This window comes from Rhipicephalus sanguineus, chromosome 4 (assembly GCF_013339695.2).
Source record: "Rhipicephalus sanguineus isolate Rsan-2018 chromosome 4, BIME_Rsan_1.4, whole genome shotgun sequence".
Classification (NCBI taxonomy): Eukaryota; Metazoa; Arthropoda; class Arachnida; order Ixodida; family Ixodidae; genus Rhipicephalus; species Rhipicephalus sanguineus.
In genome coordinates, this window is record NC_051179.1 from 128,606,707 (window position 1) to 128,631,470 (window position 24,764).

The 24,764-nt window shown below is 46.8% G+C and overlaps 2 protein-coding genes across 9 annotated transcripts in view; one reads left to right on the top strand and one right to left on the bottom strand.

Annotated features, from left to right (window-relative positions):
• LOC119390677 (gastrula zinc finger protein XlCGF57.1) overlaps positions 1–24,764 on the top strand; it is a 963,551-nt gene that overhangs the window by 633,451 nt on the left and 305,336 nt on the right. The window lies entirely within an intron of this gene.
• LOC119390678 (gastrula zinc finger protein XlCGF57.1-like) overlaps positions 1–24,764 on the bottom strand; it is a 37,254-nt gene that overhangs the window by 9,431 nt on the left and 3,059 nt on the right. The window contains exons 2-3 of the mRNA XM_049415140.1: positions 15,874–15,951; positions 15,572–15,794 (exon numbers count right to left, since the gene is read on the bottom strand). Coding sequence (XP_049271097.1) covers positions 15,572–15,794; positions 15,874–15,951 — 301 coding nt within the window. The remainder of the gene's footprint in view (positions 1–15,571; positions 15,795–15,873; positions 15,952–24,764) is intronic.

The window sequence follows — 24,764 nt, forward strand, 5'->3', positions numbered from 1 at the left end:
TTTTTAGAACCAAGCAATGTTGCTAAGCGTACTTTTTTTAGCTTTCCATAGCTGAAGCGGAGACTTCAGTTGTTCATCCAGACAACATATTCCAGACATATAAATACATTTCCGGGGCATTTTCTACTGCATGTTTGACCTGTCACTGGCCCAAGATCCATATGTTAAAAGACTGAAAGGAAAAGAAGCGGTAATAAAGAGGACCCTGTTAAATAGCTGCCAGACACAACGGCAAACAGTCCTATTTCGATGGATTAGGACCCAAGCCAAGCTCTCTAAAAGCAAATCTCAGCCAAGGGGAGGGGGGGGGGGCAGAGGCAGCACAAGTTTCATTGCCCCCTGTAATTGATGCCTATGATGAGGCCTGCTTATAAGGCAGTCTTGACATGCCTAAATGGCCTAGCCACTTTGGATATGTTACACTAAACAATGCATTCAACTCAAAGTATTAGGTGCATTTTAAGTATGACTTACTAGGAAGGGTGAAGAAAAAAACGATTGATCAAATTAGGAAGAGTGTGACATTTCATGATGCAATATAGTACAATGCCATTTAAGAAAAATATTCTTTCTCAGTTAATGACAGTGCAATGAGAAAATAAAGTCAGTTTAACCAGGATTCGTACAGAATATTTGGCTGAAAATTGAACAACATTTCAAGAATTTCAAGGATGTACAAAGCCAAAATTCTGTCGCATAATTAATACCCGAGCCCTAGACCAAGCATTCTATCTCCTTTATTCCACTGCTCGTGTCTACGTCCTTCTTTCTTCTCTTTGTCCTCCTGCTTGTTGCCGCGCGGCCGCAATCGTCAGCAACATACTCCCAAGGGGCCAAGGCGATCACGAAGCAGTTGAATCTCGCTGACTTGCCTCCAGAATGTATAACTTTTGAACGGGTCGTTTTATGGTGTGCCTTGGGCATTTAGACCTGCGTGCAGCGTCCATCTTTTGCCCCTTAGCTTGCGCTCCAAGAGTTGTAGCCTTCGAGGTGACGACAGCAGCGGGCACCAGAAAGAATGTCACGTAATTAATACCCGAGCCCTAGACCAAGCATTCTATCTCCTTTATTCCACTGCTCATGTCTACGTCCTTCTTTCTTCTCTTTGTCCTCCTGCTTGTTGCCGCCCGGCCGCAATCGTCCGCAACATACTCCCAAGGGGCCAAGGCGATCACGAAGCAGTTGAATCTCGCTGACTTGCCTCCAGAATGTATAACTTTTGAACGGGTCGTTTTATGGTGTGTCTTGGGCATTTAGACCTGCGTGCAGCGTCCATCTTTTGCCCCTTAGCTTGCGCTCCAAGAGTTGTAGCCTTCGAGGTGATGACAGCAGTGGGTTCCACACTATCCGTGACTGCGAACGCTGGTCTTAACCGAAACCTCATTCGTCTGGTCGTGATGGGAACGAGCTCCCAGTGGCTGCTGGTCCCCTGGTCTCTTTGAGCGGCAGTCTTCTTCGCGCGGACACTCCAATCTCGCTTGCGATGCGATTCGCGTTGCCGCTTGGCGCCACGCGTCAGCTCCCTGGACTCGCTAGCGATTCTGACGGCGACGCGGTGCGAATTCTCTGCTGCGACGTTCCGTGAACGCGCCCTGCTGGACGACGTCGCCATCATCGTCTCCCTGCCCGAATCTCCCGTAGGGTGTCTTCTTCCTCGATCGGTCTCGCTGTCGCTTGAGCCAGACCTGGAGTAGAAACTTCGCGACTCCCACCAGCCTCTGCGGTCGTTAGAATCGCGTGCGCCTTGAGACGTGCGCATCCTCCAGTTCTCTTTCCAGGCGCCCGGTTGCGTCAGCGGTGTGACCGACCGGCCACGCTGTCTCCACTGAGGTCTGCCCTGTTGAGTACGATCCGGCAGAGAATGAGGTCCATCGACGGCGGCGTCTCGGCAATCGCCGTACTGCGTGTGGTCGTAGTCCCGCGAAGACGTGTCGTTGTTGCCGTAGAAGGGCGGCTGGGCTCCGAAGCCTCTGCGAGGACCCCGAGCTCTGTTGAAACCACCACCGCTTCCTCCTTGAAGAACGCGAGGATATCTTGGTGGTCTTGCCGTCTGAAGGGCGCAGCCTCTGAAGAAATGCCGGCGTTGTGACGGTGGGCCGCCGCGGTCGCACCGCGGAAATGCTGAACTTCTTTCGCGTTCCGTGGTGCCCTGAACGGTCCAGCCGAACTTGGTTTCCACGGCCGTCAGGTTGCTGGTTAAATGATCAACCTTTCCAGTCGCGACATTACAGTAGACGTCGGAACCAAGTAATACGCTTACTTCCTGTGGGTGCCATGTGTCGGGATGAAAGTTGTCTGCGGCATCATAGTTCTTGTCGCACAAAAGCTGCAAAATATCAGTGCTGAGCGGCGGGCTTGTAACTGCACACACTTCGGGGACCTCCAAGGCCTCCACAGTTACTGCTATGTCCCTATGTTGGCCTCGTAAAGTCAAAGCTACCCGTCGACTGCGCATTACTTCGCGGGGCTTCGAGTGGCCGAACATCACCATGGAAAGTTCTTCGGTTCCGATAACCGGGCATCTGAGGTCCTTTGAGACATCCGCTCGGATGAATGTGCGCTGGCTACCACTGTCAAGGAGAATGCGCACGAGACGCTTTTGGGACCCGCACTCGATCCAGACTCGTCCTGTTTGGAGAAGAACGGCGTTGATTCCACTCAGGGTGCTTGGGGCCAACGTCACTGACGGCGTGTTCGTGCGTCGCCCGGCGATGCGAGGCTCGTCTTGGTTCACTGTCGTTGCGTTTGCACGAGTTGGGGCTGCCGGCGTGAACAATTCACAGAGGATAGTGAGATGCCGTCGGTTGCACTTACTACAGATGATGCTGCGCGCACGTCGGCAAGAACGCGCCATGTGGTTTTGCAAGCCGCAACGGTAGCAGCAACGAGCAGTGCGCAACCGAGCCCGTTTTTCCTCAGCTGAGAGTTGAACGTTGCAGTCCACGATGGTGTGCTGACAACTGCTGCATAAGGGGCACACCTCTTCCGTAACTGGAACAGATTCGGCAGCAAGTGCGGACGCTGTAGGCAAATGTCCCATCGGTGCTGACGGAGGTTCGACATCTTCTTCGGGCAGTAACCGCGAGAAAGCAGACGGTGTTGGTCCTGGCCTGCCTTCCTCTCGAACCTCAATTTGTATGCGCAGGAAGCTTAGCATTTCTGCATCCTGATGAGCTCTTTCTTCGGGGGTCGCTATACCGGACGTATCCTGCGCGGCTTCTTTGGACTTCTGCCGGTAGAGGATCGCGAGGTCGTCAGGCAGGCACCTCATTAGGACGCGGTTGAGGACCACGTTGTACTGGTCGGGTGAGACGCCCAAACCGGTCAGTGCCGAGACGCGAAATTGTACCTTGTCGTAGAGTAGGCGAAGTTTGTCGACATCTGCCGAAGACTTGACTGGTGGTAAGGCAAGCAGGTGGTCGATGTGCTCGTTGATGAGCAAGTCGCGTCGACCAAATCGCTCCGTCAAGGTCCTGATGGCGATCGCATAATTGTCCTCCGTGAGTCTAATGCCTTCGATGGCTCTCTTCGCGGCGCCAAATACGAGAGGAGGTACTTAAATTTCTCAATCGGCAGAAGGTCTTCATTACAGTGGATCGTGGCACTGAAGTGGTCCCAGAAGGTCTGCCAGTCGCGAAGTGCGCCGGAAAATGTAGGTATCTGAAGTTTCGGCAGGACCACTGTGCGATGACGCGGCACGGTTGCTGGGCCGGGTGTCCCCTCTGTTACACGAGGTGCAGCGTCAGTGACCTCGGTATGCGCTGAGCTGCCGGCCCCAGCGACGTCGGGGTTCGGTAACGTAGCCTCGGGCCTTGAAGTCCTCGTTGTCGTCGCTGTTTGGCGTGTTCGCGCAGGAAGAAGCGCGCTCGAGACACGGCATAGGACACCTTCCGGTCGTAGTCTTCCGCGGCCTCGAGCTCTTCGTCATAAGCGTCATCGTCCGTGGCGTCGAGGATTTGCTTGTTGAGGTTGCCGAGCTCGACGTTCTTCTGAGTCAGGTATGTAACGTGCGAATCAACTTGAGCGGCATCAGGAGCCGTGGCCTGAAGTTCGTCGGTCAGGAGCGTAATTGTTCGTGTGACGCTGGCCCTAACGTTGCCACGGTTCTTGCGGAGCCGCTCCAACGATGCCATGGAAGCTGGAAGTCTTGGAAGGGTGATGACCGGGGGGTTTTCGGCACCAGAAAGAATGTCGCGTAATTAATACCCGAGCCCTAGACCAAGCATTCTATCTCCTTTATTTCACTGCTCGTGTCTACGTCCTTCTTTCTTCTCTTTGTCCTCCTGCTTGTTGCCGCGCGGCCGCAATCGTCCGCAACAAATTCAACGAGTGTAAGCAAACTTTTATTTCCTCGCATGACTTGGGAACGGAACCCCAATATTCGATTTAATCTCTCCTTCACAGCAGCTATCTCCGCCTCTTTTCCTTAGCATGTTCGACGAAAACTGTTGGCCTTGACAAAATGAAGTCGTCATTTTTGGCCCTGGCGTTTTCCAAATAGCGATCTGCTAGCTCCTGTAAGCACTTCAGAGTTTGCTGGAGCTTCCTCGTATTGCATCCTCTTTAGTTCTAGCTCAAGTTCTTTTTTTTTTTCAAAGTTACCTGCTGTGCTATTGTTTGCTTCTTCTGTTTGTCCATAATATGTACAGTAGACTGTCATTAAATGGAACCTAAAAGGACCAGAAAAATGTGTTCCATTGAACAGGAGTTCCATTTGCTGAGAGATGAAGAGGGGTGCGAAATTCATGTACGAAACCAATCATTAATTAGAGTCAGTTGTTCTCTTTAAGCGGCAGTTCCATTTAAAAGGTTTCCTTTTACTGAGAGTCTACTGTACACGGTATACCTATGCCTTGTATGGAGCACTGATGCCTTCAGTTCTTTCGACAATGGAATGTTAAGCAGCCCAAAGTGGGTTTTCACAGACATGCACATGAAACGTAGAGACATAATATACAAAAGCTCCGCCATATTTGTAATCGTGACCTGCTTGCTTCCTTACGGTGAAACCCCTTTTTACTGAAGCCTGCAATGTCCAAGGCTAAGCACGAGTAGGAATTTCAGCACTTCCCATAACATCCTAGAATGAAGGGAAATGCTTCAACAGGTGCACAAAAAGAATGTCAAGGCATTCCCAGTCTATTTAATAGTTTTCTAGTTCATGCCGTTTCTTTAGGCAGAAATGAATGAGTGGTGCGAACACAATATCTCACTTGTGCTTAGAGAGTTCATTGTCAATTAAACAGTTAAAAATAACTCGGCTTCCTAAGGCACATATCTGTTTTAGACATCTCTGTGATTCGGAACACGAGAACCCTCTAACAAGAGCACACCTAATAAGACTTGTCTCCATGAATTTCAGGATAATGTTCACAAAGAACTTCTGTAAATGGCACCTAAATTCAAAGACACCCTTGGCACTCAGTCTTGTACTCTTTAAACTTTTCTGAGCCGCACGTCAACACCCGCTTAGTGAAGTTCTGTGTAAATGGCAGCACCAACAAAAATTCCCAGCAGCTTCGTGATACTCATGGTGTCGGTCATTACTTAGGACCTCAAGAACCTTTAGAGAAGGCTCCTCAAAGCACATTCAAACTCTTTTTCCAAAAAATAATGTCTTGGGATAATCACTTGAAAGAACAGTCAGGAAAGGCTGCACAACCATGGCAACGTTTAGAGAAAAGTTCAGTTTTGCAAGTGCAAGCTGCTCCCCTAGAAAAGCACTGAAGATTTCATAAGCTGTGCATTCCGGCAAGGTTTGCCTCTGGCTGCTTACTGCTTCAGTGTAGTGCTTCCAGTGGTGCCACTCACTAAGTGAGATTTGAAGCAATTTTTGAAGCAGCAAAATGTTAATTTTGGAGCAGTTTGGAGCACCTAAATATGCATTTCGGAGCACTGTGGAGTAACTACATGCACACTGCTAAAGACTTCTAATAGATTTTGAACACTTAAACTCACCATTCTAAGTAATACTGGCATGCTCTTAAGCAATACTGCTGCGCCTCTAAATACAAAAAAAAAATAGTGTAGCTTGCACTGGAGGCACAATGCTAAAAAGACAGCAGAGCTAATTGGCACCTATGTAGTCCTGGCTTTTGCTGTTTTGTGCAGCTGTGCAAATTTTCCTTCTTTCTTCTTCTCTTTGTTTCTTCTGTCTTTTTTTCTCTGTTTATTTCTATTTATTTATTTCTCTCTCTCTATTTCTCTTTCTTGTTCTTTCTATCATTCTTCCCTGTCTTTGTTTCTCTATCTCTCACTCAATTTCTTTCTCTTTCTGCACTTCTTTCTCTTTCTATGCTGTCCTTTACTCTCTCCCCTCCTTCTTTCCCTCCTCCTCACCAACACGTCTCTCCTCCACACGCTCACTTCCCTTTCCCACCCCTTGCTACACTATACTATACGAGGCTAAGCTATGCTCTGCCTGCGTGCCTGGATCAGAGCTGTATGCAATGCGTTACAAGTAATTGATTACTTGTAATCAATTTCATGTTGTAATTTTGTAATATAATCAATTACTTTTTTGAAACTGTAACAATATGGGTAATTCAATTACATTCTCTTGTAACTGATTACCAATAATCAATTACTTTTTTTTTCCAAGGTCAAGTTGTAACCAGTCTTGGAGTGCAGTTCTCATCCCGAAAAATATGCAACCACTCTGTAGGGACCCCTTGCCCTGTCAGTCAGTCGGGGGGGGGGGGAGGGGGGGGGGTCTGTACAGAGCCTATTTTTTTACCTTTTCCTTGGCTTACTTGCAACACCTTACCCGAGCGCCAGCAACAGTGAAGCGAAATGCTTCGTAGAGGACATGGACATCAGCATCGAAGCACTGCACAACTACGAGCTGGTGTGCAAGGTGTTCTTACCCAGCGCATGCATTCAGAGAGTGTTCAGTGTAGTAGCTGACCCCTTAACGAGGAAACATGGAAGAATCAGGGATTACAACACTGAAAAACAACTCTTGCTGAAAGTTAACAAAGCGTAACTCTATCACAGAAGTCACAATAAGCCTCCCAGCCTTCACGCAAGCCTCCAGCCTTCTCTCTACCATGCAAGCCACAGTAGTTCGTTGCAGTTTGAGTAAACTTGTGTTATTGTGTTACGGGAATAAAATTTTGAAGGAATGTAACACAAAGGTAACTGATTACATTTCTGTAATTACTCAGTTACTTCTTAGGGGCTGTAATTGACCACTGTAATCAATTACATTTTAAAGAAAGTAGTTGTAATTGTAATCGACTACTTATTTACTGTAACGTGTACAAGTCTGGCGTGGATAGCCGAGTGGTTTGGACGCTCGCCTTCAGATCGGGGATACGCAGGTTCGAATCCCGCCTAGTGAAGAATTTTTTTTTGCCACGGATTTCTCACCGTCTTTCTTCAAATCTCTTTCTGTCTCTCTCTCTGTACTTGTTCTCTCAATCATCAGGGCTATAGGGAACCCAAGCTCAAGTTTGCGGCGCGACGACAGCGCCGCGCCAGCCGCGCTGCGGCTCTGTCGGACAACACTGAACCGTCGCGCGGCCGACTCAGCCCCTTTCACGGTAGCGGTAGCGCACGTGCGCTCGCGTTCTTCGCTCGGTGCGGGTAACCGTGGGGCCGTCAGCTCGGCACGTTGAACCGAGAGGCTTGCTGTGCGAAGCTGCGCATTTCCACGATGGCAGAAGCGACCCCGCGGATGCGCAAGCGTGGTCCGAAGTATTGCGGTTTAGTGGCCAGCCACAACAGTGCAGACAAGGCACACGATTCACGTGTTAAACTGTATCGGTTCCCGGGCGTGTCGCACGAGAAATAAAGGCGGCAAGCGTGGATAGCTGACAGCGCTGTCTCGCCTTCTATTTTGGCTGTCTGAGTTCATCGCTTTCGTTCGTTCCGACTACCTGAATCGGTAAGTAACGGGGCGCATGCACGCAGCGACTACAGTAATGATTACTCGCTGTCTTCTCGCATTGTTAAAGTCCAGTTACGGTTGTAGGTGAAGCAACTTTGTGTTTTGATTCCCCGTGCTCGTGAGACCTACCCGTCGTTGTTGAACGTTCACATTCGCGTTATACCGTTAGCGTTGCGCGGTTGGTTGAATTCAACTGAACTCCGCACATTGTCAGAAGTTCGGCGCCTGCATTTCACGCGTCGGGAAGGCTGCTTTATCACGCCGAACGGACGTCTGTGCATTTTCAGCAAGCTTTGACATCGTTCTGCAGGTTTGCTTTGTTTTTGTCACTTTATTGGGTGATATATATTTAAGCCGCTAAATATAACTGGCACTTCATACATGCTTTGCAATTGCAACCTTGAATTAACCACCTTCTGACTTTGTGCGATTTTCTAGCCGCGTTCACGCAACAGGTTTTATACGTCTGTCAAGTCGGTATCATAAAAGGAGACTGCAAGCATGACGCGAGAGCCGAAAAAACGAGGCGAGCAGTTCATCTTGCTTCACAGTGTTGAAGCTCAGCTAGCTGCCTCGCGTCTTAATCGGCGGTTGATTCTCCAGCGGCACGGAGGACTTGACTCTAACCTTCTCAGGAAGCAGTGCCATGGCCGTATAATCTTTTTTTCGCACGCCGCAAACGTTTGTTCACGAAAGTACACGGCTGCTACTGTAAGCATGCCATATCAAAACAACAATCATATGATTCGTAGTCCACGCCGCAGAACATCGATAGCGTGTACGGCTTCATTTCGGAGTGCCATGTGGACCATTATTCATCTTTAACGTGACAGAATGAGACTTACCTCGAGGTATACGTCCTACACGGTGTAATCGCGACTTGGGAAATGCATTTCGCTTTGAGTCGGGCGTGGTTGTCGTCGATCGTCTGCTCTTCACCGTTAACGTGATTGACGAGCTTTCCTCATTTTATCAACTTCGCTTTGCGGAAGTGCCAGTCAAGCTTGAAGATCCTTTTGAAGCCGCACTGCACGCGGTACATTGTGAGACGCCGCAAGTGCACCGCGAGAGCTCTGCACGTGCACGGAAGCGAGCGGCAACGCGGTGGCGAGAAGGGAAAGCGCTCGCTGATCACGCCCCAGTTTCTCTTTTTCTGCCAGAGATGGCGCTGCCTGTCAAGAGCAGCAGCGCCGCTAAGCGTTGCTTGGGAAGCCTATTATAAGACACACTGGAGAAATCGGCGCACGTGTTCTGGGAGCGAAGCAGAAGAGGACGTAGAGAGTGTATGCAGGTTCATGATTATCATCATTTCTGTTTCTGACAGACAAATTACGGCGAGCTTCAACCGCTTTAACTGTTGGAATAAATTCAGAGCGCCAAAAAAAACGAGGACAGACGAAAAGAGCAGAGAACATATGAGCACTGACTTAAACAGGAATTTATTACACAAAAGAAACAGTGGGAAAGAAAACCACATTAGATGGTGCACACGTCTCACAAAACACCCACAAATAACAACAAAGCCACTTTGGTATGACGCCAGATTTCTGCAACAGATTATATTTGCTATTTAGCAGACTCAGTGAAGGTTGGCTGACACATGCCTCGCCTTTCGTTTTTTATTAGAAAGGCTTCTACAATTTCCCGTGTTAGTTTTTCATTGTGTCTGAAAATGACAGAAGTCTCAGGTAGCACAGGTTCAACCTTCACTGTGTCTGCTGGATAGCGAATTTAATTTATTGCAGAAATCTGGTTTCATACCACAGTGACCTTGTTGTTGTTATTTGTGGGTGTTTTGTGAGCTGTCTGCGCAAGTGTGCGCACATGTGCGCCATCTAGTGTGGTTTTCTTTTCCTCTCTTTTTTTTCGTAATAAATTCAGTTGCAAGTCAGCGCTCGTGTTGTCTGTTCTTTTAGTCTGTCCTTGTTTTTTCGGCTCTGTGAAGTTATTCCATCATTCCATACAAACTCAACCAAGCTCCCGCGCTCGTAAGCTCCGGTGTTAAAAAGTGATAACTAAATTTGTACCTTCTCAGTTGGAATGAGAACAACCAACCTGTTCACAGAGCCTGAACATTTATTTGAAATTCAGGAAGCTGCCGAGACCTTGTCGTCTAGATCTCCTTAAGTTTAGTTTCCTGTTTTTCATCAGAATACATAAGGGATATTCCAAGTTTATAACATGTGGGAACACACAACACGTGATAAAGTCCGCCACCTCAGCCAGGGCAGCCCGTCTACGTCGTGCTCAGCGCTACTTTTGCACCGAAAAGAAGTGAAACACTCACTAGGCGACCCCGAGCATCAGGGTATCTATGGTGCACACGACATATGACTACGCAGGTCTCTACAACGAATATCCTGACAATCAAATACTAGATATACCATTCACGATTCGAATGATTCGTGCACTCACTATTCAAGTATTCGCACGCTCTCAGTAAAAAGTGGTATATCGGTAATCGCGGTGGTAAAAGTAATCACAGCAACACAGAGTGAGGATTGAGTTACACTGATGGCTCCAAATAAGTTTCATGCTGAAAAATGCGCGCCCTCAGATGTTAACCATTTGTATTGAACCACTGCACATATTGCATGTGCGGGATCGATCGAACCGTAAAACGAGCTGTAAATTCATCACGGTGGTATCAGCTTCCGTGAATTCCTACAACAGTAAGCCCATTATGTTTCGAAAATAGAAATTACATTTTTGAATGGAATCCTTGCGCAACATATTACCAAAGTGAAGGCTCATAACTGCACCGCACATAGACAGCTTGCACCGCATCGGTCAACCCACAAAATGAAATGAAGATTCGCAATATTGCAATCCGGAAAGGTCTTCTCAAACAGATGGGAAGCTGATTCATTGGAGCTGTAGAAGTAGTGTGAATACACAACTTTCATTGTCCATAAGATCTTGCCTTCAATCATGCAGTCGTGCTTTCCGCAGACTTCGTCAAGGGTTGAAACCCAAGAGGAAGTTGCCAAATTGGCACGCTGAAAAGTCATTTTCAATGTCAGAGTTACCACTTGCATAAATCTTGCAACGGAAGCGCAGCCCTCATACCTGCCACAGCTTGGGATCGGTGCTTCGCACCTTTCTGATGGCTCTTGAAGGCAGACTCTTTGATTAATGCAATGTCAACTGTCTTCTGACATGCCGTGCACGTCACTCGATAAGGGCTGCTTCTTTCCAGCTTCACCGAGTGACGACAGTCCATATATATGTTCCGGCAATGCGGACTGAAACTTGCACTTTCAAACTGCCATCTTGTCAAAGTCGAAATGCATGCACGGCATACAACGCGAACACAAACAAACTTCACTTGACAAATGGTGTGCAGGAGGCCGATAGTGCGACCATATATGGCTTGCATTAAATTGGATTGGACTTACAGTCAACATTAGTTGCTAGACAATGCAGGCATTGTCAGAGTTTGAACCGAAACATGCCGATATATTGCACTTTATTAACCAGAACTTGTTTTCATCATCATTACGCAGTAAAAGTGCCCTGAATATCAGTGCGACTTATGTATACCCCAGGTTTTAAACAAAACCTACAAGATTTTCAGGGATTTTACTGAGCTAGCTGATATACAAGGAGTCTCAAGGGACCTTGAATCAATGTTATCAAATTCAGGATTTTCAAGGATTTCAAGGGGTGGTGTGAATCCTTTGTCCACATTAATTTGCAGATTTCGCCGATTTCTATGCACAACAGCAGAACACCAACACAGATGTTTACAGGGCAGAATACGCAATGAAATAACACATGATTTCCACCATAAACTTTTGGTGGGTTCATTGTTCACATATGGCAGCATAAAAGAAAAATGCCACTACCAAATCTCGGGTTAACTTATCTACAAAATATTTTCTTTCAGCTACACTTTCATGAGCATTTGCACTGTTGAACAGACTTGCAAATACAAAAGTATGGAGCACCACTTGTCCAGCCTAAAGCCCCTTGATCTTGGGAAAGTACCGCCATTCATTGTACTCTCCGTCACGCGCGCGTCCTCCTCTCTCCCTCCTCGCCCCTTTCGCGTCCTCCCGTTCTCCGCCGCTTTTCCGCGCCGACGATTGGTCTCCTTCGCCGTTGCCCTTGGAGACGCGTGGATCTTTCATTTTGCTGATATTTTTCTTTTTCGCTCGCGCCATTTTACGCCGGGGCTCCACGTAGCGAATGTTGTGCGTGCTTTGTTTTCTGTGCTTTGTGTGGGTGCTATGCCGTGCTGTCTCGCCTATAACTGCAACAACGAGAGTGCAAACGGTTATGCACTTTTTACGATTCCCCAAGGTAAGTGTGATGGCTTGCGCAAGAAGCAGTGGCTGCAAAACATTGGCTAAAGAAACTTTTTTCCGACAAAGAACGGCACTGTTTGCGAGGTAAGGCGCCGTCCTATTGCTCGTATCAAGGCATCGCCGAATGCTTCTTTTTAAATATCGTTCCGGCCTGCTCATCAACGTCTTTTTTCCCTCAGCTATTTGCACGTTGCTTAAAAATGGGGTTGTCCTCAATATGCTGAATATTCAGCTGAGAGTCCATCACCTCGCACGTCGGCAACTGTTATGCAGTGTAAAGTGCACAACTGTAGGATCTGCTTTCCGCTGCGAACAACTACGCGCGATAATACAGCTTCTCGATCGCGCGTGTCGTGATTGCTAGATTGCGTTTATTGTGAATGTTTGGTGTAAAAAACAAACAAATGGACGAATAGAGATGACACTTACTGGCGCTGGATCCCAAATGAGGGTATTTTTGGGAGGGGGGGGGGGGGGGAGGGGAATTCACACATAACAATCGTGACACAAATGCGATCAGTCGCAAGAACAAAAGAAACACACAAGCACAACGCACAAAAAAATAACATTCTGACAGCGGTATTGTAGATGAGCAGCGCCAGCTTAACATTGCTTTTTTTTCAGTTCATCAGTTTGCTTTTGAATTTGGATGCCACGAACGCATAACTGGGAGACGATTATAATTTGGTTTTCTCGCGGAGACGACATGCAGGGGGTGTTCTACTGATCGCGCTCGCTTGCTGTCGTTATCGGCTTCGAGGCAGAGGACGAAAATTCTCGCTCTGATAGCAAATGCTTTAAAATGACCCTTCTGCGGTTTTTTGGAGAGCTTCTTTCTGTTCATGTAACACGAGCCAAAATCATCGCATCGATGTGTTTTGACATTCGTACGGAATGTCTCCTCTCACAGGTAAACCGAGTGTTAGTTTCTTTGACACGAATGCCAAAATACTATTCTGAAAAATATTTCTCCGGCGCTTAATTCTGTTATTGCGGTAGATGAGTTGTTGTTGGCGCCGCTTGATCGTACTGACACTGCGCAAGCGTCTTGTTCAGTTTGGAGACCACCGCGCAAGTCTACTTTGACGTCAGATAACACATGGATGGACAAGGTATTACCGTATTTATTCGAAAATAGGTCGGGCACGAATATAGGTCGACCCCTACTTATAGCGCTCTACGAGAAATAAAAAAAAAATATTCGAAAATAGGTCGACCCATGTTTTTTTTTAGAAACAGGAAAATTGAAACAAAGCACACCTTTATTTACAATTAACTTAGCGCCCTAGTCACTGCCGGGAGTGTCATGTTCGTCAGATGTGCAAGGAAGGTTGTCGGATTCTTCGCAGGCATCCTCGGCATCCGAAATGACGTCGACTTCGCTGCCATCGATTGCGTTGGAAATGCAGCACTTTTTAAAGCCAGTCACGATAATTTCCGCTGGCAAGTCTTTCCGCGCGTCCTTCACCCACGTCGCAACTTCATTGAGGGAAGCCATTCTCGCGGCGTCCCGTCAGTGTCATTGCAGCATCCTCCTTCAAGCCACTCTTTGTAACTCTTCGCCACCCGGTCCTTAATGTAGCCGGGACGTCATACCTAGCGGTATGACGACCAGGTCTGTTGGCCTTCTGCAGGGCCTCCTTGACGCCCGGAGCCTGAGTTATTTTTCAAGAGCGTCATGCCTGCCAGTTGCTGGGCCGCGAAAAGCACGACGCTATCCATTGCACGCGAATAGTCGGTCCCGCTGCTTCCGCCAACCCCTAATCAACTTTTACGTCGAACTCACGCTGAGCGGCACAACTGCTGGAATTCTCGGCAAAAAGTATCACTTGACGCTTGAAGTCAGCTGTGTAGCTCTACCGACGTGACACCGTCCAACCGCGCATTTGCAAATGCGAACCGTCACGCCAGATCAAACAACAAACAAAGAGTGAGGCCTTAGGCCAGTGCCAGTGCGGCTGCGCGTCGGCAGGCAGCACGGCTAGGGGGCTAGGGACTTCACGGCCTACCTAGGGAAATCACGGGTTCCAGCGCAAACATGGCGGAGCGGCTGCATTTCGCGGGGGCTTTGAAAAGGCGGTGTGCAGCTATTGCACAAATAACTTTTTTTTCTTAGTTACTTAGTCGGAAAAGGCGGACGGGTATGGTTTTTATACCAGATTTTATGGTATATAATGTGCGTATGTAGCAGGAACTGCTTGAAGAACAGCAGGCGCGGCAGTTGAACGCCATAGGTGCGGTGCTATTGGTCGCTTTGATCGCGAATATAGGTAGAGATTCTTTGGTCACGAATATAGGTCGATAGCTGATTATGGGCAACATTTTTGGGAAAAAAAGGTCGACCTATATTCGAATAAATACGGTATCCACGAAGTCATTTCAAGATCCAGACACACGCAGACATGACGCAAGCTAAACTATATCAGATGTAAATGTAAATGCTATCATGTGGCAGAAAAAACGTCTGCATGATGGAACGCTGAATAAAGCTCCTTTTAAATTAGCATGCCCCATTTACATGGCTTTCGGAAGAAACTAATATTATAATATACGTTCATTTCAGTGTTCTCGATCTTGTTATCACCATTTTTTCAAAGTTTTCTACAGCACCAAGGCGCGAAAGTGGCCCGACATCACGCGCCTCCATTGATTTCTACGGCGGCTAAAAATGGTGCCGTGCGGAGCGCGCGCCGGCGGCGGGCGAGGAGAATCGAGAAGGAAACGCACGCGCGGAGGAGAGTGTCGTTACTTTCCTAGATCAAGGAGCTTTAGTCCAGCCTAAACCAATGCATTGCAAAGATGGGCACAAGTCCCTTTTGGTTAATATAGAAGCTTAACACTGAACACAGTGCAAACAGTGGACCAATGAGACCAAAACTAGGCCAGCAAACTGTCTTGCTAAACGGACAAGTGCAACAAAAACTAGACCAGCAACAGGCCTTGTTAAAGCAGTGGAAGTGTGATAGGGCTACCGAGTGTCATTGCTCAAGCAGAGATTAAATGCGCCGGCCATCTCCGTCACGAGAAGGCACATGAAAGAGGGCTACGGGAGGGAGGCGGGTTGAGTTGCGCGCGTAATCTCGACAGAGGTCAGTAGACACCTCCTACTTCAGTACCATTCATACGTTCTGCATTCTCATACTTTGCATTGAAACAACTGACAGCACGAAATTCACATAGTTCGCTCGAGAGGCCACATTCCCTTACGACTGTGTTTCCTGGAGTGACACCAGACTGGAATCCAAGGAAGCGAACTGCTAGCCTTATTTTATATAACATTCTGATTTGTTGCTACACTCACTGCTTTGTCCTTGCGACGAAATTCTGAGTTTTTTTTCATTTCAATTTTACAGTGAATGCAGAGACATACCTGAAGAAACAGCTTGAGGCTCTGTTTGCGTCGCACTTGTTGACAGAATTTTCTCTTCATTTGCTTGTGATGCTTCATGGCGAATTAGCAGTTGCACTTGAAAAGATTTATCTGTTACATGGCCCGGCTCACACGCTGGCTCTGGTGATGCTCCTACAGTTTGTCCCAGCTCCCAAGCCAGACCCAGTGCTGCTTCACGTACTGGCTCTGCAGCGATGTCATCCTGAAATAAATCGACTTGTGTTGCTGCGAGTGATAACACTAAAGATTATTGCCGAGAAAAGAAATGAAAGCCCTCTTACATGATCTCTTTCGCTACAATGACTTGGTCTTGGCGCGTGCCCGATGGTTTCGTCTCCAGAGAGCAGCCGTCCAAAAACCTGCAAGTGCATGAAAAGATAAGTTAGTGACACATACACAACAAAACAGGTACTTGTAGCAATTAGAATAAGTATTTTCAGACGTAAAATCACCTGGTACGTATTTTTAGGTTTTTCTCACACTGTAACCCAAATTTATCTTTTGTAATTGCAATCAATGGGCGCTCAAATAAGTCAAACCTACTATATACTTGTTTATGTAGTTTGCTTTGGGACAGTTAATGTAATAATAACGCATCCTGGAAGATGTTTAGGCAAATACCTCTCTAGCTTGCCACATCAGCCTCTACAGCGCTAGAAATAATTGTAAGAATATCTTCGTCCTTATAGCCATTTCACATATTACTATTGAATGCTAAAACATTTCTATGCTGACTCAAGGAAAAAACTGTCCATCCCTCTGCCGCGTTAGATGATTTTCACTTAATGAAATATGAATAAAACAAAATAAATTTCCACTTTGGTGCTTAGGATTGAAGTCTGCCTCCCCTCCCCCCCATTCTGAAGGTCAGTATCCTAACCACTAGGCTACACAACTAATAAGCTTCAAGCTCAGTGCTTCCAGAAAGGTATCTCCTGTACATGACATGCTTAAAATGGCTCCAGATGACACAGATCATCCATAACTTCAAGCAGCTCATGGTCATAGCACAATCTTGCAAATACCTCATGCAGATGACACATATGTTCAATGTAAATATGGATGGATTGAGCATCTACATCACAATTCCTAACTGCTATGCAGCTTCACCATATGCTGTGCAAGCCAAGAAGAAAGAACCCGTACTTTAAATGTTCTGGTTCTACGGCTGAGAACCGAATTCCATGTGGCGCAAGCAGAAAATCTGTTTGGTGTTTTTTGTTGAACAACCCAGGACAGAAATGCCTCCCAGTGATTGATAAAGGCATGCTCTACCGACTCTGGTTTTCGTGTAAGCTATTCAATTCCCACTGTAAATTGTCACCCCTTTGTTCTCCCCACTTTTTAAGTGGCAGCATGTCAGTGTGTAGGTTAAAAAAGAGCACTTTAACTCCGGTTGGTATGCCCATTCTTTTAGCTCTCTTCAGGGCGTCTTCTCCCGGGCTTCCACTAAACACAGAAACATACAGTGGCACAGTAAAAATACTTTCAATCAAATCTCTCGTCAAACGTTTACAAGTGACATTAGAAAGATATTCCAAATGTAACGGTCTTTATTCCCGAAAGACAAAGAAAGTTCAGCAGCCCTAGCATTGCGAGAGTTGCGTGCTCTGATTTCTTACTTTAGGAGCCAAGTGGCCGCAGCACCACTTGAGCTCCCTTCGTCATTACACAAACTCCATCTCGCGTTGACAAAGTGAAAAGCGGAAACGACTTCTCACAGAAAGCTACTGACACCATAACGAGGCTCGTCATTTGAGGTAGCGATAAAGTTTGGCAAAGCTGATGCAAGCCTAATTTGAAGGAACATCCTTAAAGGGACACTAAAGAGCAAAACTATTTGTCTCATATGAGTAAAGTACTTTTTCACGATACTAAAAACACCATGCTTGTTGCGAGAAGACACTGAGTAAGTGCGAAAACACGCAAAAACAAAATGTGGGTGGCGACGCCACCTTGAAGTTCTCCCACCATTCACCGTGACATTACATGTTTTGATGGCGCCTACAAGGAAGTACTTAGTTCCTAATCGGAAAAAGTGAAGTACATTGTCCTCTGAGTGGGCCATAGACTTAAATTACCAAGTTTGGGGTAATTTTGTTGAGCGAACGGCGCCAAAATACGATAAATACACTTTGAAATCTGTGACGTCAGGCGGGGAGATTTCGGCGCGAAATTTAAAAATGAAACTTTGAACTTCATTTTCTCCTCTATTAATAAACTTATGATGGCGAAATTAACGGCATTAGAGTTTTCAGAGCACAATTTATCAGTCTAAACCGATTCATTATTTCTCTTTAGTGTCCCTTTAAAAATGGGTCGCATTGGTCGCATAGAGAGAGAAACTTTGAAACAACCTGCCTCAGAAAGGTGGAGTAAGGCTAATCCTTCTCTTTTTAGTCTTAAAAAAAGGTTGTTACGGCTAGTGCGGTCATACTCGGACTGCCAAACAAACTGCCAGAAGCTATTAGCAGTAAAGGATCAGGTGTCAGAGGAACTAAAGCGTCTTGAACGGAAGCAGGATAAGCACCAGGAAACGTAGAGTCTACTGCAGGGTCTCGGATGGTTAGAGTATAAACGCCGGCCTGACTAGTAAGACAACATGTTGACCAGTTATGGAAGCAGGAATGTTTGACACCAATGCTTGGCTCAGATTAAGAACTTGAGAAGCAAGCATCAAAAGCAGGCACTCCCAGCAACCATCAAGTAGCCGATGTCGTCCGCCGAACAGAGGGGCATTGCAGCAGCTGATCCCGAAGTTCACTTGGAAGCCACAGCTAGCAACGCTGCCACGGCCGTACCGGACACACCACCTCAACTCCTGTAGCACTCTACTTGTCAACGAAAGCCAGTACAGGAACTTTAGTTTTAAGGGAAGAGAGATGTAAAGTGATGTCAGTCCCTATCGAACTGCTCTGCAAGCACTGGTGGCGCAGGCTTGTTTTGTTTGCTATCTTCGCCCCTTCACCCCTTTTATGTCGCTAGATATGCGCTCCCAAGTGGAAGGAATAAATGCTGTCATATTAAGTACACACCTCGCGTGTGTCGGAACTATGTAGCACTTTAAACTGCATGACACCGGCTCCACGGTCTCAATTTTGCCTGCAACTACATACAAGAAGCTGAAGCTTTCGACTTTGCAGCAACCATCTGTAGCCACTCTCTTTAATTTTTCATGCAATCGCATCGCTGTGCAGGGATGTTTCATCACTCCCGTTGTATTCCACGACTGCCAAGCAAACATGGTCTTCCATGTCGGGCCTGTAGGACGGACATCCTGGGGTTGAACTGCATTGTCGCCCTGCATCTGCAAATCGATGGCAAGTTCGTCAACTGCATGGCACCTTCATGCGCACCTCAAGGCATTCCCAATGAATCACACACCGAATTCGCACATTCGTTCGATGGGAAGGTCAGTCTAGCTAAGAACTTCATTCACAAGGTGCGAGTTCATGAAGGCACAACTTCAGCTGTTGCGAAATTGCGATGAATGGCATGAGCAGTAAAGGACCAGGTGTCAGAGGAACTGAAGCATCTTGAACGCAAGGGTATCACTGAGAAAACTGACAACTCTGAATGGGCATTGCCGCTTGTCGTTGTGTGGAAAAAGGACAAGTCAATACGCTTATGCAATGATGTACGTGAGCCCAACAAAGCAGTTGTCATTGAGAAGTTCCCACTGCCGCACACAGAAGAGCCCCTGAATAAGCTGCATAGTGCAAAATACTTTTTTGAGATTAGATTTGGCTGCAGCGTACCACTAAGTTTCGTCGAACCCAGAAAACCGAGATTTAACAGCGCTTATTACGGATCCAAGACTGTGCAGATTCCAACGTGCATGTTTCGGCCTTGCTTCAGCACCCACAGCTTTTCAAAAAATCATGACTATAATTTTGCTACATTGATGACATCATCGTTTTTGGCAGCTCACTTGACGAACATAACACAAACCTTAGGTAAGTTTTGCATCACTCTGTGACAACGGGCTGAAGGTAAATCAAAAGTGCATTTTCAGTGTGAGCGAACTTCCATTCCTTGATCATATTGCGAGTGATAAGGGCGTATGACCAATGCAGAGCAACATTGATGCCATTCAGAATGTGCCTGCGCCGATTGACAAGGCAATGTTACATTCCTTTCCTGGAATCACAGGCTATTACACTAAATTCATTCCACGATACGCTGAAATGGTAGAAAATCATTGTGAGTTGCTGCGAAAAGCTTTCGAGTTCCACTGGGATTCGAAGTGCAACCTTGCTTTTTGAAGTGTGTCGTTTCTTGTGTGAGAGATGCTTGCAGCTGTTTGATCCTGCTCTGGAGACCAATATAAATGATGCGTCTGCAATTGGCCTAGGAGCAGGACTGCAGCAGCGGCGTGGTCACAAAGTGGTTTCTGTTGGTTTCACTTCCAGGAGACTGATGTAGAAAAGAAGTATTCTACTGGTGAGCTTGAAGCTTTGGCCTGTATATGGGCCTGCAAACATTGGCGTGCATACTTGTGGGGCCATTTGTTTATTCTGTGCACAGATCAACCGGCCCTGGTAACTCTGTTGACAACAAAAGGGGTGGATCGCAGACCCTTCAGAATTGCAAGATAGCGGGGTGTGCTTGGCTACTCGATTACAACTGCACAACAGAATTTCAGCAAGGCACTGAAAATTTTGTGCCAGATGCACTGTCAAGAACGCCCCATTCTGCACACATGAGGCACGTGGAGGCTGGAAGGGTCTAATGACGCAGTGCGCATTGTTTTGTTGTGCATAATCCTTGAAGAATTCGTTGCTGAAACTTCGCAGGATCGGATGCTGCAGGACGTCATACACTGGACCACCTCGTCATGGCCTCCATGTAAGAATCTACCATCAGGCGCACATCAATTTCACCGCATCCGAGATGAGCAGTCTGTCGCTGGAGGGCTTCTTCACTGCAAGCAGTTGTGCCCACAGCACTAACTCGGTGCCGCCTGGCAGCAGCTCATAAGTTGCACCCAGGTATTTCAGGGATGAAACAACGGTTACATAAGAAGTACTGGTGGCCAAGAATGGACAGACAGGTGGAACATCTGATTCCAGTCTTGCGCTGTCTGTCAGTCCGTGGACAAATAAGTGCGACCAGTAGTTTTCAGCAATCTTTTCAGCAGGGAAGGCCACCCTGAAGAACCTGTGAGCAACCAACTCACATCAACTGAGTTTGAAGAATTCCTGCAAGAGAGAGGTATAAAGCATGCTTTTTCCGCTGCCTGTCATCCACAAGCGAATGGATAGATCAGTTTTAACTGTGTGCTTAAAGGGGTACCGACACAATACTTCGCGGCCGAGATAGCCTGCAGGATAGATTCCGGTGAACATGCGTATATCATCTGCAAAATATCAACAGCAAATTTAGCTTGGAAGTTATTTTAAATGAATTTTGAAGTTTGCGTGAGCGATCGGCATCCTCACACCACTCACACCCTTAAAGGGGACCCTTGGGGACCCTCTGCTTCCCTCACGTGACCACGCTGCAGCAAGTTATGATGACGCCATAACCACCATGTTTTTTTGCCACGTTTGCTCCAGCAGCCTACTTCTCGGCAGCTGCTCGAGAACCGTGCGGAAGTGCATCACAGCTCTGCTTGCTGACATGATCGAGCGCTGCACCTGCTAGGTGGTGATAGCTGCACCCGGAGGCTTGTTGTTTTTGAAACCGAAACTGACACTGGTCGGTAATGAGGAGCCTGTAATTAATTATCTGTCACGCACTGCAGCACATGATGTGGCGTGTTATGACTAACAGGCCCCCAGCAACACATTGCAGCAAAAAAACGCGAGGCCAAAATTTTTGTGTCAGTACTCCTTTAAGGATTACTTCCAGGTGTGTTTGCAGCAAAAGCAGCCGAAGTTGTATTAGGTGATCTCGTGGGCACCATCGCACGGTGCCCACGAGAAACAATCTGGTAGGCACCGCCACGCGGCTATGCACCCTAACTGCATTGCCACCGTATGTGAGACCCGTGAGCTGCTGAGCAGCATGTAAGAACAATTTTAAAAAAGTAGTGTCAATTTCAGCTTTGCACTGCATTTGTTTTTTTTTTTGCTCCATCATTTGAAGATAGGTTCCTGCTTTCATGCACTGTTGCAGACAGGAATGTGTGGGAAATAGCCTCAAAGTGTGCATTGCAGAAACGGTCAGCGATAAGATCTATGTAGTCGGATGGCTGTTGCACGCAACACAGAAAAAGAAAGCCCTGTATTGCAAAATCTTACCATCCTCCAGTAGTATTGAGCATAGGACTCTAAATTGTTTAGGTGTTTTCCAAGCACAAAAGACGAACCCGCACGGCTGCTCCTCCTGGGTACACTTATCTCTTTCAGCCTTTCATGTTATTTTTTGTTATGCTGTTCTAACACGGGGGGCTTTCTTTTGTACACCCGCAAAGTGAGAACACATGCTTTCGCCGCTGATACATGAATAAAATACTAATACATAACGCAAAGACAAGAAACAGACTGCCAGGAGAAAAGCAGGAACACTTTCTTCAAACAGCGATGAAGATTCGCTATTTATCATGTGTATAGTGGTAACTTTGCAAGACAAAAACAGATAGGTGGAAATTGACTAGGAAGTAAGAAGCTGGGTGCAGAAGTCGGAGGCCAAACAAACACACAAAAAAAGAGGAGTGAGCTTGGCAGTGTACAGCACTTTGTGTGTGCGCATGTGTGTATGTGCTTGAAGGCTCTTCGAATAACTTGAAAAGCAACCTGCCTCATTACGTTCCAGAGTGCCCTGTATTCGTTTAAAGCATACCTTTGCTGTACCGCACCCGCAGCTGTCCTGTACGTTCTTGTCTACACTTCTTTCTGTGCCGTTCCGTAAATGACTGTGACAGCACATTGTTATCAATGAAAGGGATGCGCGTGCTATTCATGGCAACCAGCAGTCGTGCACGAAAGCGTTCGGAAACAGCGGACACATATAATGAACGAGCTGCCACGGGGTGAAAGGAGAGATTTGGAAAAAAAAAAGGGCACAAGGTGCCATGCTTTAAGAGTAGATGGGGGAGGGAGCACAGAGAGGGGCGTGATGAAAGCAGGAAAAAACGATTCTTACTCTCCTCGCTAAGACTTCAGAATACACAAAGGGAGGGGATGCCCCAAGTTGAGGGGGTTGGGAAAACTTTTCCTTCCACTTGGGTTTGTCACGGGGTGCAACGAGTTAATGGAGAGTACCTAGCAACCTGCGATTCGCCGATGACATTGTATTGATGAGTAACTCAAGCATTCTCAAATCATGATTGGTAGTTTACCACTATCACTCAAGAGGAATGTATATAACAGCTGCATCTTACCGGTACTTACCTACAGAGCCGAAACCTTGAGGCTTACAAAGAGGCTTCAAGTTAAACTGAGGACGACGCAGCGAGCAATGGAAAGGAAAATGATAGATAAATAACCTTAAGGGACAAGAAGAGAGCAGAGTGGGTCAGGGAACAAACGGGTGTTAAGGACATCTTAGTCTAAATCAAGAAGAAATGGACTTGGGCAGGCATGTAGCACACAGGCAAGATAACTGCTGGTCATTAAGAGCAACTGACTGGATTCCAAGAGAGGCAAATGCGCGAGGGGGAGACAAAGTTAGGTGGGCAGATGAGATTAAGAAGTTTGCGCGTATAATGTGGCAGCAGCAAGCACAGGATCGAATTTATTGGCGGAACATGGGAGAGGCCTTTGCCCTGCAGTGGGCGTTGTCATGCTGATGATGACGCAACGAGTATGCACTGCGACATGTAGCGCAGCATCTTGTCATCATCTAGTGCTCGAACCAATTTCAACGTTTTAAAACGTCACAGAAAATGCCAGGCTAGATCTCTTGTTTGTGATGTTTAGAAGACGCACTTTAAAAGACGTCTTCTCGCTGAGCAGCAGATAGCGTGCCATTCGATCCATGCATGCACGGGCATGCACAAACCGCCGCGAATTGAAATTTGAATGCAATAATGCATGTTGCTGGGCAAGTCGGTCGTACATCATTAAACAAGGTGCTGCGCAAAGGAAACACGGACAAGGAAGTGAACGTCCGTCCTCGTTCACTTCCTTGTCCGTGTTTCCTTTGAAAAGCACCTTGTTTAATGAAATTTGAACTCGAGCCTGCGCACGTCATTTCTCATTGCGATAAAGAAAGTAATGCGCAAAAGAATAAAGGCGTGCAGTGTCGACAATGCATCAGCAATCATAAAGACTTCAAAATTCTTTAACCAATAAACTTTACATAATTTACTCTAAGCGATAACAGTCTAACTTCCTCACGAAGGTCTCAGCGCTGACTTTGTATACATCCGCACGGCTGTTGCTTCTGCAATGTCAGTTAAGCTCGTCGATTTCGCATGTGTGGTCGCCCTCGCCGGTCATCCTCTATTTTGCTTTGTTTCTTGCTCGTGTCGTGATTCATGGAGGCTATGAACGCAGCTGTGAAGAAACTATACTTTGCTGCGTGTTAGGCTTGTGGACCCAAATGAAAGTATGTCTCTGGAGCGACTGATGGTTAGGCCTAGTCCAGTAAGATTTGCTGAGGAAAAATGCACTCATCAGCTTGCACACGGGACGCTTTCGCAACTTCCTTTCTTCTATGCTCGAGGAACGGATGTGCTTACGTTGATGTGCGATTAGTTTTCTTTGGATTTGCAGATTTTGTAAACCACGGGCTTCTGTCATTTTTGAAGGAAGGTTCATTTTTATTGCATTTGAGCTCAGTATTTGAGAACCATGACAAATGAAAAAGCGTGTTGCGAACGTTGCACCACAGGTTGCACGTGAGACATGTTTCAGCAGCACACGACTGCGGAATTTATTCAGCATACATGATAAAGCTGTCCAAATGTAAGTGCAGGCCACGGTTTCCAGTCACGTTGAAACGAACATGGGTGGAAACTGTATTTATATTTGTTAGCCTAATTTCAGTAAAATGACCATCATTTCTTTTGGCTGCTTGAGGAGGTAGTTTCAAGATATACATTAGCTTAAGCTATGTGTGCCACGCAATAGGCAGTTTCAGAATAGGGTACGCAAAGATAGCGTTCGTTGGGCATGTATGTTATTTCCTCCACTTAACATAAGTATGCAAAATGATGCCGTACGACGCATGCGCAGTAGCCAGTTTTACAATAGGGTACGCAAAGATAGTGTTTGTTGCGTAC